The sequence below is a fragment of the Chroicocephalus ridibundus genome, chromosome 1 (assembly GCF_963924245.1).
Source record: "Chroicocephalus ridibundus chromosome 1, bChrRid1.1, whole genome shotgun sequence".
NCBI classification, from domain to species: domain Eukaryota; kingdom Metazoa; phylum Chordata; class Aves; order Charadriiformes; family Laridae; genus Chroicocephalus; species Chroicocephalus ridibundus.
The window spans coordinates 171,563,161-171,578,146 of record NC_086284.1 but is presented as its reverse complement, the minus strand read 5'-3'; the positions used below and the strand labels follow the sequence as shown (position 1 = coordinate 171,578,146).

General features: G+C 45.5%; 1 protein-coding gene across 1 annotated transcript; it reads right to left on the bottom strand.

Moving 5' to 3' along the window:
* Window positions 1-256: 256 nt before the first annotated feature.
* BTG1 (BTG anti-proliferation factor 1) lies at window positions 257-3,197 on the bottom strand. Its single transcript, XM_063322810.1, has 2 exons — window positions 2,773-3,197; window positions 257-1,546 (listed from the first exon to the last, which is right to left on the bottom strand). The coding sequence occupies exons 1-2, from the start codon at window positions 2,918-2,920 to the stop codon at window positions 1,182-1,184; spliced, it is 513 nt and encodes a 170-aa protein (XP_063178880.1). The 5' UTR covers window positions 2,921-3,197; the 3' UTR covers window positions 257-1,181.
* Window positions 3,198-14,986: the final 11,789 nt, after the last annotated feature.

Here is a 14,986-nt window from a genome sequence, read left to right as displayed (position 1 = left end):
TCCTGGAATTATTGGCCCTGGAGTTATTTCCACATTGACTGATTTTTAAAACGTTTAAAGTGACATGTACATCATTGTGTTTCCCTAAACTTCCCAAGCATTTATATACGAGGTCTTCATTAATCCATGTCTGCACCAAACGTTCCCTAGCATCAGGGTGCCATTGATGTTCTCAAGCTTTTATAGTACCTATTTCACTTCTACTGTGAGACAAAAATAGTTTAACTGGTCCTATGTAATCACGACAAGAGATTAATTAAAATGCCAAGATAGGAAACAATTTATTATAGAGAGAAGAAAAATTTCTCATCCAAAATATAGAAATCTGTACAACTTTGCCACAATCAATATACATGAACTGTACAAATTTACACCAGTTCATAATTTACCAAATAAAAGATGACTAACAAAGTTCACAAAATAGATGGTGGTTTGTGGAAAAGACTTTTACCCAATTAAGAACAAGGAAATTACAAACCAGACCTCCACTTTCTAAAAATAAGAAGTTTACTCAGTCTTAGAAAACTACAAGCTAGCAAATGTACAGATAGCTGGCTGGTGCTAACACCACAGTTCAGACAGTGTCTTTATATGGTCTTTTTAAAGCCTGTTGCCATGGCAGATTCTGATCACTTGCTACTTTTGAGGCCAATGTAAAAGATCTGACCATTTCCCCAGGTCATACTTACTAGTTTATCTTATGTACATTTATACATATTTGTAAGTGCTAGGTAAAAGTCTGAAAAATAAAATTTCCAGTACTATGGTGTTCATAACAATAAGTCTTGTTACTGAGCTGCCAAAAATGCTAACAATTAATAAATGTAATAGTGCAAATTTACTCTGCAAGACCTACTGCAGAGAATCACTTTATAAATACAGATTGGGGTTGAAAATTGGTGTAGAAATTAAGTAAGATGTCTTGGAGAAACTGAGCCTTCCTAGATCTTCTTCACTCCCTAGCAAGTTGCAATCGTTTTGACTCACAGGCTATTAAATCACTGAAAGGTACTGTCCAAACTATGGCACTGTCACTTTAAAGTATACCACTCTAACGTGTGCCAGATCTTCACAGCTGTGACATGGTTTAAATTCCATAATCCATCCCCAGAGGTGCCCACCCAAAGTAAAAACCAAATTTATCCATCCATTTTTAAGGTGATCCATCCACAGACTATATCTTAACCTGATACAGTCATCATATTGTAGCTTTTGGAAGGGCTAGTTCTGCCCAAGAGAAGTTCCTCCTTACAGCTTATTCTGCTGTCTACCATTTGCATGTTGGTGTTATTTTGGCTACCTCCTGCTGGTGCAGCTTCATACAGCACACAGATTGAGCCATCCTCTCCAATACGATAGGACACTTCATACGGGTCAACCCATAGAGTGAGTTCGCTTGGAAGAAGCTGGAACAGTTCCTGACTGCTCAATCCAATCCGCTGTGCTGCCTGTCCAATCAGAGGATCCATTTTATGGTTGATCCGGATACATCGGTAACCTGATCCCTTGCATGGCTTTTCTGGGAACCAGTGGTGTTTATAATGTTCTATAAAATAAAAAAAAAGATTATCCTCCTTAATTCTGTATTCAAAAAGATTTAACAGTGATCATTGTTCTCTTGCAAATTTCACACCTCAAGATGTTGAAAAGCTTATTATTTTAGCATCAAGTGCCCTGAAAAATCATTACAGCCTTTATTTTTGCTGATAATTTACATAAGTGCAGCAGCCCTTGGGAAGTACTCATGTATAAAGTTACTGTTTTGTGCTACCGTATACAATGTCTGCCATCTGAAAGGAGTGAAATGCAACTTCCTGGCATTCATAGAAACAAATATAAAAATACAGAAGTGATTACATACACAGCAGAAAAACTCAAGGGCTTCAAAATTCCATGAACCGAGAAGGAAAAAAGCTCCTTCCCAGCATCCTCTTGAGATCACACCCATTGCTTGATTCCTCACATTCTAAGAACACCCAAAAATAACTAGGGAAGGCGCTGGGCAGCATTTACCGACTGACTCAAGCTGTATTTCACCACTGCGCTTCCCAGCCTGTTTTCCAGGGCGAGACACCAATGACTTCACTTACCTTAGGAGTTTTTATCCCACCCAAAACCCTACCGGTCTGAGGCTACTTGTGGCCACCACCAAAGCACACGGGGTGGGACATGGGCTCGGGATTACAAAACCCATGGGGTAGCGAAGAAACCCCTCGGTATTTTGACCCTAACCGGGGCTGCCGGCCGGCTATGAGACGTTTCCAGAAGAAAGGGGAAGAGACACACATCGTCTACCGCTGAATTTTACCGGACAAAAAAAAAAGAAAAAAAAAAAGCAACTTCGGAGCGTTTTTCCTTCTGGAAACCGGGCCCTTGGAGCGGAGCCCAAGTCCGGGCTGCTCCAAAAGCTTTTGTCTGCGGAGCCGAGGGTGGGAGGGGGGGAGCTGCCTGCGCGAAACCCGAGACCCTTTTGTTTACAGCCCGCTCCTGCCGCCCCCACCCGCCGGGACCGGCTCCGCACGGGTGGGGGGGTCCCCGCAGCCCCGCTCGCCACCCCGCACCGGCTACAGCCCCTCGGAAGGGTTGCTCTCCGCCTCACTCCTCCCCGCCCCCCCCCCCCCCCCCCCCCCGCCTCCAGCGCTGCCGCCGTCGGGCGGCCCCGCCGGGTCCGGGCAGGCGGCCCCCACGGCGGCGGCGGGGTCAGCGCAGCTCCGCGCCCGGAGCTGGGGGTCGGGGGGAGAGCGGCTCCCGCCGCGCCCGCGCCGCCCTCACCTGCCAGCAGCTCCTGCAGGCTCTGGCTGAAGGTCTGCAGCTGCCGCTCGTTCATCAGCCCCTTGGTCCGAAGGAACTTGGAGATGAAGCCCACGGCCGCGGCGATCTCGCGTATCATGCTGGCCCGGGTGTACAGGGCGGGATGCATGGAGGCGGCGGCGGGCGGCAGCCAGCTCTCCGGGGCGGCCGGCGCTGGAGCGGGATGGGACGGGGCGGCGGGGCTGAACGGAGCGGAGACGGGACGGGGCGGCTCTAACTGGGAGAGGAGCGAGCGGCGGAGCCCAGCTCACATCCCGGGGGCGGCAGCCTCCGCCTCCTCTTCCTGCGGCAGGGTGGGGGCGGCGGCAGCAGCGGCGGCCGCGGCAGCGCACCCCGCATCTCCTGCTGCGAGGGGCGAAGGGAGCTGCTGGCCGGACGCTGCCTCTTATAGCCGCCGGGGGAGGAAGTGGCGTCAGGGCGCCGGGGGGGGGTGGGGGAGGGCGCGCCGCCGCCAATCGAGCGATCGCACCATTGTGACGGGAGTGGCGGGGGTGGGGCCGGCGCGCGGCGGGGGGTGGTGGTGGTTGAGTGGGTGACGTAATCGACTGTAAACAAATAGAGCCGGGGCGCGCGGAGGCGCGCGGAGTTCGGTGCAAGGGGCTGGCGGGCTGCGCGCGCGAAGGGGAGCGGCAGCGCGAGCGCGCCCGTGTCCGTGTCCGTGTGGCGCGTCCCCGCGCAGGTCCCGCCTGGAGGGGGAGCGGGCGCTCGCCTTCCGCGCAGCGGCGTGGGCTGCGGGGGGGTGCGGAGGCCCGGCTGCCCGCGCGGAGTGCGGAACCGGGCGAGGCCGCCGGCGGCGCGCTGCGGTCGGGGAGCGGAGCGGAGTGGCGGCCGTGCGCTGTATCTGGGGAGAGTAGGGCCACGTCAGCGCGGGGGCGGAGGAAGGGGGGCCGCCCGCCCGGGCCGGGAGGAGGAAGAGGAGGAGGAGGAAGCGAGATGGCGCTGACGGCCGGAGTTCTCTCCCTGTTGTTTCGTTGCGCCGTGCCCCGCGTGGGCTCGGCCCCCGGCGTGTCTGTGCGCGGGGGCCCGCTGGAACGCGTCTGTCCAGGTGGCGCCAGCCGCCGCAGGGGTGCTCGGGGAGCAGCGTTTGTTTATGCCCGTAGCCGCCGGAGGTGACGTGGCTTTCCCCCTCCTGCCTTCTGTGGGAGCCCCGCTGGGCCCACCCCTGTGGCCAGCGCTCCGCGGGTCCCCAGCGTGGCTTTGTCCTCACGTTTGTGTCCCTTGGCCCGAAGGCCACGTTCACAGCGGGGTCTCCACGCGGGGTCCTCCCGTGGGTGCAAGCCAAGGGAAGGGCTTGCTGGTCGGCAGGGGAGGTGTCTTCTCGCAGGCCACTGGCCAAACCTCAGCCCTCGTTCATAGTATCATGGAATGGGTTGGGTTGGAAAGATCATCACGTTCCAACCCCCCTGCCCTGGGCAGGGACACCTCCCACTAGACCAGGCTGCTCAAAGCCCCATCCAGCCTGGCCTTGAACGCTTCCAGGGGTGGGGCATCCACAACTTCTCTGGGAAACCTGTTGCAGTGCCTTATAACACCTCAGAAATACCCTTCTTGGACCTCCGTGCACCTCATGCGCACTACTCAATGGCATGATCTTTCTTTGGACTGTGCAATTACCCCAGGGCAAAAACCCTGGGTGGACAGGAGGACTGATGGCCAAGGAGAGGGTAAAGCCACAAGCCTCTCAATGTCTCTGTCTCCCTTTCTGCAAAACCAAAGGGGAGATGAAAGAAGCAGCAAAGTCCTTTTTTTTCTTCTTTTTCCCCCTTTTCTTTTTTTTGTTAGAAACATAGTGTGTAGCTTCTGTGATAGAAAACTCATTCTTCCCCTAGGGTATATGCCCTGCCCCTATGCAAAGCTGCAAAGGAAATGCAGCCTGATATTTACATGTACACTTCTTCCAGTCAAAGATCAGAAATCAGGCCATTAAAGGCACAATAAGAACGCACAATTAAATTCTAAGATTTCTTTTTCAGTAAAAATAATTCAGTGGTGAAATCTATAAAAATACACGTGTGAAATAATTTGAATAAAAGATGAAAGTACACCATTTTTGCTTGTCTGATGTTAGAGTTGTACCTGAATAGTGCTTTTGGTCTTTGCTCTCAGGATCTTTTCTATCTTAGACTCTCAGCCTCAAGGGACTCTGACTCTATACGCAAGGGAGATCTGCAAAACACCTTCAAAAGATAATCCTGAGAGCTTAAACTCACAGCTTCACTGCACACTAAAAATGTTGGTGGTGGTTTTAGAGCACAGTCTCATCTATTTTCCCCCCACTAACCTCTGACTTTTCCATTAGTGATCATGAGCTGTCCCTCTGTCCTGTCAGAAGGGAGGAGCTGCCAACCTGGCCCCTCCTCTCGCTGCTCCATAGGTGCCCGCCATCCTTTCTTCTCAGTGCTTCCACAGCCTACGTGAGGTACATCCAGAGCTGCCATTTCTGCTCTGTTCATAGGTTGGAATTTGCTCTTCTCTTTCAAACCTCAAAGCAGCAGATGCTTCTGTCACCCCTTCACGACAGGGTCCATCATCCTACTGGAGAATGTCACTTCTCTTGTGCAAAATCAACATTATTCTCAGAGCATCGCAATTACACCAAAATAACTACTGGAAATACTTCAACAAAAAAGAGTATAATGTTTACCACCTTTGCTTGGGCCTGAGCTTTTTCTGGGCCAGTTTCTCATCTCTCCTACTTTGTTCCAGCCAGAATCAAATGCTCAGCAGGAGTTATAGGAACTCCCCAGTAGATAAGTGGTCTTATGTAGTAGCACCCCAAAGTGTGAAGTTTAAAAAGGCTCTCCTGAGCTTGCTACAACAACTGTTGTGGACAGCAAGGTGATTCAGGTTTGAATCACCCCCCTTGAATTGTACTTTTAAGAACATAATGTGGCAGCATGCACTTCCGGAAAATTTTTATTTTTTATTTTACTTAAAGCTTGCTAGACCATCAAGGGGTTTCCCTCAAATCTCCTGCAGAGTCAATAAATTCAGAGAGCTTTAGCAGTCAGGAAGTTTTGATAGTCCCTATTGCTTCCAAACAGTTAAAGCACGTATAAAGAGGGTCTTGTTTATGGGCAGGGTAAATGGCTGCGCATAAAGATTCAGTCTACTAGTGATGAATGAACTGCCTTGGTGTTCTTACTGTGCAGCCAGCAAGCAGTTCATGGGTAACTTCGAGGCTCAGCAAGATGCCTGCCAGCAAGACTTCATCCCTAGCTGTGGGAAGGGACAACGTAACAGGAGCTGCTAATGCAGAGAACCGTCTTGTTTTCTCAGTCTAGGCAACTCTGCCTCCAGCCCAGTGCTATGGTGGGATAGTAAAGGAGCTGGGGACACTTTCTGCTTGTGAAATGCTCCCGCAGGTCCTCATCTTTAAAGTACGCAGGCTCTTAGCAGTGATGAAGACTTTGGCATACAGCTGACGGGATCAAAGTCAACTTTGCTCGATAGGACTTCAGTGAAGAACATCAGAGAAATTGGCCATACTTCAGCCTGTTGCTGGTTTGTGCCGTAGCTTCCTGCCAGTATGCCAGCGTGTTTCACTGATCCACTGTTTTGCTCTGAACTTCTTTGGCACCTGTACATTTTGGGATATATGAAGTTGTTCTTACTGTCTCTGGCCAGGTCCCAGCTGTCTTCTTCTGCCTCTGCAGCTCCAGACACAGAGGAGGCAGTTTGCCTGGTCAAGAGTGCGAGATACTCACTGATACCTTAATGGCAGGGTGCTGAAGAAGATAAATGTAAACATTTAACAACTGCCTTATTCATCCCATCTGATACTTAAAATGAAGCAGAGGCCCTAGGGAGAGAAAATAAAGAAAAAGAGTATGTGATCATGTAATTAAAGACTAGATCATAATGAATGTGCACAGAAGAGTTGAATTAAGGTTGTACTGGCAACCCGGCTTCTGATATTTCCTAACTTTTAAGCAATACAATGCAACCTTTACAACATTTCTTTCATGTTGTTTTGGCAGGAACTGTTTCTCGCCGTTGGTTTGGAGAGAGCCTAGCACTTTGTGAGTTCTGTCATAATGGAAATAAGTAATAGAAATACAACAACTTTTATCTGTGCCACACACACACATACACACCCTGCGACTATTGCAACATGCTCTTTTTCCCAGCTTTTTCTGAAGGAAGCTGCCGAGTGTTCTTTATGGTAAGTGGGAAGATTCAAGAGTTCAAAGGAGAAGAATTAGAATTATGTGATTTTTTAAAAATTGGTTCTGGTCTTAGAGTCTGAATTAGTATACATTTGTTTATGAAAATAAATATACTACATGTACAGCATGGATTTTTTTTTTCCTGTTTGGGAAATTATTCCTGACAGAATAAGCAAATGCAAGAAAGTGTGAAAGTGTTATAGGCTTTTTGTGCGGTATCTTGTTAAAGCCGTTCAGTGTAAAAAGGTGTTAGGTCTTTCACTGTCAGTTCTAGCTATGGTTTTGCACGGCTTGGCATTGACCTAATAAAGAAGTAACAGTTGAGAAATAATTGGTATTTGTTCCAAAAAAGCTGTATATGTGCCTTAGATGGACATAAGCTTTCACTTACCTGGTGGCTGAAGAGTACTGTTTGCAATGCATAAAATAAAACAATAATCCATTCTATGTATAGAGTTTATTTTTACTGTAGGTTGATGTTATTAAAATGCCACATCGTTTTTATCATTTAGCAATCATTTGAAAGCGTATAGCAAGGCAAGGAGTTGCTTCTTTTCTTTATTTTTTGTTTCTGCAGAGGAAAGCTTACCATGGGATGCATGTATTAATGTTTTAGCCGCTTTAGTCTTTGCTCTGAATATGTAGTCACAGCTGTAGCGACATTAAGTTGCTATTCCAGGAGGCAGATCTAACCCAGAGAGTTGGTAGCCGGCCCTGCGTGTCCACGCTGCTCCCCACATGACCCCATGGCCTGGTGATGGGTTCCCACCTTCTTCTGTAAAGTTTTCAAAGAGGCACCCCTCAAACTATGGCGGCGATACTGGTGTCCTTCTCAGAAAGACTTTGGCTGCACGACTTGCGTTAAGATGGAGAGAGAAGCGTTTCGCCCCCCTGGCTGCAGGGTGGGTGAGTGCCCTTCAGTGCCTGTCAAAGCCTATCTTGGGCCTCAGTGGATTTTTTTCCCTGAAGCCTTGAGAACACGCTGTCATTCATGTTGTGCCGCCACAAGACATGTTTGGACTCGAGCTGGGGCTCAGACCTGGGCTCAGACATGTCTGACGGATCCAGCCCACCGGTAAAGCATCACCCTGCAGTGAGGCGGGGGTGAGGGCTCTGCAGCCTTTCTCTCAACCCAGCATTACGACATGGAAAGTAACCGCAGTGTTGTAGCAACGAGTGTTTTATCCTGAAAAAGCGTGGGGGTGAAAGCGTCAGTGGCACATTCTTCCAAAATGGAGAAGTCTTACTTTTGAAAGCATAAGACAGACTGGTATGAGTCACAGAAAGGGCAAAAGTCTGGTTTGTGACCACATTGGGAACCCCCCCCCGCTTCAACATGCTCATGCATGCACACACACACGCGTACGCACACACACACAAACTCTGCATTTGGGGACTGGCCTGTCAGGCAATGAATTCCTCAAACCACTTCTCACAGATGTAGAGTCCTGTTTAAGCAAGTGGGACAAGTCCTGTAAGCCAGAGCCCCATGCTGCAGACCAGTGACAGTCGAACAAGCATCTCTGCCGCTGCAGGAAGCTTGAGAGGGGATGGAAAGACTCAGAGGGGCAAGGGGAAGCTGTCAGCGTTGGTGATAACTACGGCACGGTCTGCAAAAGGAGTTTCAGGAAAACCAGCTCATGACACCCTAAAACGACAACCTCTGCTGCGCTTATTCCATACAGAAAAAGGCTTGCTCTGTGGGAGATAAGTTGGATTTCAAAGGGACCGCTCACAGAGAAGAGATTCCTTGTGGCATGAGCCTCAGGTGGCAGAAACAAGAATCTGGCCAGGACAGTTTCAACAGAAGGCTTTTCCTCTGCTATTGCTTTGATTTCAGCAAACAACATGTGACAGCATGCACACGTAGCAGATAAAAAGTGAATTCAGAAAATAGCATTCTGGTTTTGTTGTAAAGATGAATTTTTTTTCTTTTTCAAGTGGGATAGTAGCAGGTGTGCAACCATAGTTTGGATCCAGCAACAAGAAAAATTTAAGAAGACAATAGAAGCAGATTATTTGCAAGCTTGTCAATAGAGACCTGCTCACAACACAGCATTATACATAACCATTATTACACATCCATTTTTTCATTTGTATGCAGTTATGAATAAAACAGGAGAGAGTAATATAGATGAGATAAACAATCAGACATTGCAATCCTGCATGGGAAAGTTATTAAAAATAATATGAAAGGGAAAGGAGCTTTTAAGTGAAAAGAATGATTTAACCATTTGTTGTCATGCTCTGCAATCAAATGATGTCATCTCAAATTCCAAATTTTTCTCGCTCCTGTAGTTTTTCGTAGTCCAGCTGGGATGGGAGGGATGATAAAGTGGTTTATAGTTCTCTGGTTTCCAGAGTTTTGCTTTTTTTTCTGGCCTGCAGTAAAGCTTTAGGAAGCCCTGAAATCATTTCAGAACTCCCCTCTCCATAGTGGCTGTGTACAGGCTCTTGCACTGACTGGTGACTGCCAGAACAGCCTGTGTCGGTCAGCACGGGGCTGTTGGTTCCCCCGCGGTCAGGCAGAGGGAAAACCTAGAGAGGTAACCTGCTGGAAGAAGAATATTCCGACACCCACTTAGGCATTTCAGGGATCCTACATGTTGCTGGAGCAGCTTAAAGAAGCAGGGAGAGGCCTAACATGTAGTCCCATGTTTAGTCCCACATTAAGTGGTGTTCTTGAAGGGCTGATTTCTAGGTTTGAAGGCAATGGTTCGTAGAATCATAGAATGGTTTGGGTTGGAAGGGACCTTAAAGATCATCTAGTTCCAACCCCCCTGCCATGGGGAGGGACACCTCCCACTAGACCAGGCTGCTCAAAGTGCCATCCAGCCTGGCCTTGCTGGTTCCCAAACCAATGGTTCCCAAAGCAGGGTCATCACCCTCAGCAATGACAGGTAGTGTCTTCAGCTCAACCAAGAGTTGGTTTCTCCTGGTGTTTATCCTAGTAGTTAAGGAGGCATGAAATCAGCAGCAGGGAAAAGATTACAGCTAGAACAAGCTTATCAACTACTGTGTTAAGGACAGCAAGAATAATTATGGATTATAATGTGGCCACCTGCATAATGTTTGTCCACAGAATAGGCATCTAAACATCCAATGCATCTAAACACATGTGAGTACATTCTTTTACAAAGATATTTCCAGAGTAGAGCTGCATGCAGTGGAGAGTCCACCAGCCTAACTCTGCTAGCCAAAACCCAGGAATCTTAACGATACTTTTATAACAGTATTTCCTGTCTGCTGGAATGAAAACTGTGACTGTCTGCAGATTTTAGGTGCAAATTTCATTAAAATAATTAAAGATTTTAAGAAACCAATATGATGGTCCCGCAATTATTCATTTTTCCTGAGTATTTGCACCTTAGGTACTTTGATTTATGATGTAGTTAAAAAAATCTAGACAGATTTTTTAAAAAACCTTTAAAATATCTGATATAACCCCCTTTCATTTACTTTCCAGTTATGTCATAAAAAATTTCTTAAGAAGCTTTATTTAGGTTTGTGATTTGGAAACTAGATAGACTTTGAAATGGATGGCTCCTTTCGACCAGTTATTAAGTACCAGTTACAAACCTTCAGCAAATCTGCCTGTCTCAATAATACCTCAAAGTAGCAGAACATGGAGACGTTGTAATGTCTCCATGACACCAGAGATTTCAGGCTAGGCCTCCACAGACTGCAAGGGAGATTGCCCACTATTCACTTATTAAGACCGAAGAAACAGTAAAACAGTGACTTCAGTATGTAGATGGATATACACACCTGCCTCACAAACTCATAACATCCCTCTGCCAAGGCCAGACATTATTTTTTTTGTCTGTAAATCAGGTGCTCCTGCACGTGTTTCATTCAATTCAGGGTCTGGCTTTGGGGAACAAATGATTTTGGATTAGCTGCTTTTTTTATTCTTTCATTGTGGTCTGTCATATCTAAATCCTGCATATCAATGCAGTGAATACACTGCTGTAAAAACAGGCACTTATCATTTTTTTCCCATTTTTCCTAGCCAACACTTACCACAACTTATTCTCGCTCCCATTGTCATTTGTAGTCATGGCACTGCTCCTGTTACAGCTTTTTCTCCTCCTTGCAGTGGTATTAACTCAGGCATTTTAATCAGTCTCAGACAGAAATTTAGCCTGTGAATTCTCAGGACAAAATTAATATAATTAGTTCTGTAGGACAGATTTGGCAGGCTGAGGGTACATCACATTGAGAGTCTGTAGATCACCTTCCTTTGAGTACTGATAGATTTTCTGGATATAATCAGGCGGAAAAAAAATTTAAAAGTCACAGATACACAGTTCTTATTGGTTGTGTAGCTGTATATATATATTTCTCTTCAACTACATTTATGTGGGAACACTACAGGCTTGCTTGTGTGAAAATGTAGTCATTCATCCCTCTAACAGGATTGCATTGCATTTTGCATGCCTAAAATTAATCTGTTTGGCCGATCCCCATGCAACTCGAACTCCTTCCCCAGAAGCAATGAACAAACCTGAACACTCCGTAACTTACTTTCCTAAATTCACTCATGTGAGTAATCTCCCTGGCTTTGATGAGATTATCTATATAGTTGCAAATGAACAGGGTCGTGTTTTTAGGGCACATAACCGAAGACTTTGCATCTCAGAGCTCCCACCACATGCTATTTCTCCTTTCTGAGAGATGTGCCATAAACCGAGGAACCTGCTTTGTCCTATATTGCCTATAAATTGCCAATTCCTACCAAAAAAAAAAAAAAAGGAAAAAAAACACAAGAGCTATCTGACTGTTAATAGAAGTATCTTATATGAACATGCTTGATAACACTGGAAAAGGGGGGAGAGGTGCTTAAATAGAAGCAGAGGTAGTATTCTACTTTTATCTCACCAAAAAAGAATTATTTTTTTTCCTCCATTGTTTTTAAAGAACATCAGAAAAGACTAACTAAAACAGAAACAAAAATCTTGACAGCAGAAACATGCACCTCTATAAAATTAGGCCATTAGTTCTGATTTAGATTAACCAGATGTCTCAAACAGGCCTGCAATGATAAACAAGAAAAGCACAGCTTTTTAATTTAAAAAAAAAAAAGAGATGCGTAGCATTTATGAATCTAAAAAAGCACAGCCTTGTGATCTAAGTCTTTTTGTCTTCTGCCTCCAACACCACCTTCAAACAGTGACCATTTTCCCCCCTCGTGTTTGTCTCTGATGCATTTCCAGAGACAGAGGAACAAAAAGCTGCTTGATACCCCTGTTACAATAGAAAGGAGATGTGCCTGGCTGTGTGGGAGGAGCCGCTCGATTCTCCATGTAGCGCTGGGTACACATGCTTCGAGCAGCATTAAGTGTTCCTGGGAGCAGGGAACAGAGTGTTCCAGCAGGATCTAACATACAGGCAAAGATAGAAAGCCATTTTCTTCACAGCAATGCAATGCATTAATACAAGATCCCAAGCTTGCAGAGGATGAACCTACTGTTTCAGAACTTTTTCTTTCCTTTTCTTTTTTGCATCTTAATTCACTTTTAAATTATTTAAGAAGGCTCTGATTTTTTTCAAACATGATTTTTTTTTTAAATTCACTGCTTCATGAAAGTCTGCTTCTAAAGAATTACATAAGAGATATAGCAGTCGCATAAAGCATCCCTTAAAGATCTGCATAAAATGTCTTTGCAGCAACATTTTCTTCATGTTGGGTTTTTGTGCCCCACAACTCAACTAGCAGTCAGTGGAGAGGGGGCAAATGGAAATTCGTATGAGATAACAGGGGAGAAGGGAGAGCTAAAGCCATGTACATCTACACAATGGAACGAGAACATGGTGCTGTGCTCCGCCATAAGCAGGTGGAGCCCCGCCAGCTGTCTTAGCCCTATTCTGGTGCCACGTCATTGCAGCCGGCTCAGGCCCCAAAACTGCGCTACTTCATACCAAGAAACCAACATGTGCAAGGCCAAGGCGGGGAATGTCTGCAGCGCATTCCTTTCCTCCGCGTAGACATGCCTTCATTGTTTCCACTCAGTTTTGTTACCCTGGAGCTGTAGGCTATTTCCTGCAGAGTCATCTCCTCCCACCGGCTCAGAGCTTCAGTCTCATCTACCAGGCAGCATGGTTTCAGTAGGGCCATGCCAGAGTTGGTGCTGGCAGCACCCAAACATTTCTGTTTCACATTGAAAGAAAAAGCAAAACTAAGAACAACAAAAATAGCCAATTTTTTCCTCCCCAAGGATATTCCAAATCTGTTCACAGCTACATCCAAGTTTGGGTGCATACCCCCTGGATTTTCTATATTGATATCATAGTTTAAAAAAATTACTAGGGATGTCCAGGAGTGATCATAAGAGTTTCTTCAGTTCCTACAGAGGAAATGATCTGCATGTCTGTTATGCAATTTCCTACTTAGTATCAGAGGCAAAATCACTCATTTATATAAAGATGGCTTAGTAATAGCTGGTATTTCCTGAAGGCTGGTCATCTTTTTCTTTCTTAAAGTAGTGGAATCTACAGTAAGATATAGTGATTGAAACCTGGATTTTTCGTGTACATGTTTTAAGTTGCTAGATTACTGCAGTGATTTCAACACAAAACAGAGAGTCTCAGAATGATGAACCAAATCTTTCTTTTCTGCTTTGTTGATTTAACCTCAACATTTTAGCCAATGGCCAAAAGTATAACAAGGATGAACTTCAGTTGCTCGAGATTTGAAGAGGAAGAGTAGTTACAACCCTCAGACTAACACAACAGTGATGAGAGCTCAGTACCTCAAAGAGCTTTGATGATGTGAAGAATCCCGCTTTCTTGGGGTGCAAATGGAAATTTCGCCTTTTGCCACTTCACAGTGCGTTTGATAACCGTGGATCTCATTTCATTTTTAATCTAATCGTCTCAAATCACTTTGACCCTGCATTTGTAAATGCCAGAAACTTACCGTACCTTCCCCACTCCAGCTATAAGGTAGTTACATTGACCACAGGAGTGCTTATGTCCTCAGTGCAGTTTTTAGAACAAAGGCAATAGCAGTTTTACTATTACTGATAAAGGTAAACACCCTCCTCTGTGAAGACAGAGACATAAAAAATACCTGGAGTAAATGAAGGTATGGATGGTCACATAAAAATGCAGTAGTGTTGTTCATTAACTCCAAACATTGGAGACTAACCAGATGTTTAATGGAGGGTAGAGGAGAATTTTACATGTACTCATTTCTGAAGCAAATGAAACAAAGGCAGGGGAATATTTTTGTTTTATAACTGCTGTGAGTCGTCTCCAAGTATTTTTACAGTTATCGTTGCTAACTTCTTCATTGATTTTATATCAATTGCACAAACTCCTTGGAAAGAAGGTGACCAGCCTGTTTATCCATACCTTCCTGTTCTGGAAGCATAAGGTCAACACATTATTATGCACTAATGTCAGCTCTTTGCTGGTACGTACACTTCCCAAAATCAACAGGCTTTCTTCTGATGTCAGAAGAGTTTTTCTGTGGACTTCTGTAGAAAGAGGGTAAGACTTTACAACATTTTTCACTGTGCTGAATGATTTAGAAACCTTTTATTTAAAATTTACCAAGCCAATTTTGTTTTCCTTCACCTGGCTTTTGACCTATTGCCTGACATTCGTGCTTGCTGCCTTTCTCAGTTTTAACTGACTGTCCTGGTTTCAGCCGGGATAGAGTTAATTTTCTTCCCAGTAACTGCTGTGTTTTGGAATTAGTGTGAGAATAATGCTGAGAACACATATTGTTTTAGTTGTTGCTAAGTAGAATCGTAGAAGAGAATCATAGAATCATCCAGGTTAGTAGGAACCTTTGAGATCATTGAGTCCAACTATCAACCTAACACTGATAAAACCACCGCTAAGCCATGTCCCTAAGCACCACGTCTACCCATCTTTTAAATACCTCCAGGGATGGCTTAATATAATGCTTATATTAATGACTTTTTCAGGTTCCCATAGAAGCTGAGAGGGAACATAGATGGGACAAACTGGCCAAAGGAATATGCCATACCATAGGC

What these genes read in the sequence shown, in the direction of transcription:
- BTG1 (XM_063322810.1), bottom strand. Translation starts at nt 2,920, where the DNA reads ATGCATCCCGCCCTGTACACCCGGGCCAGCATGATACGCGAGATCGCC. An exon ending in CCTGCAGGAGCTGCTGGCAG is followed by an intron (nt 1,547 to 2,772) that starts GTGAGGGCGGCG and finishes TTTATTTTATAG; the next exon opens with AACATTATAAACACCACTGG.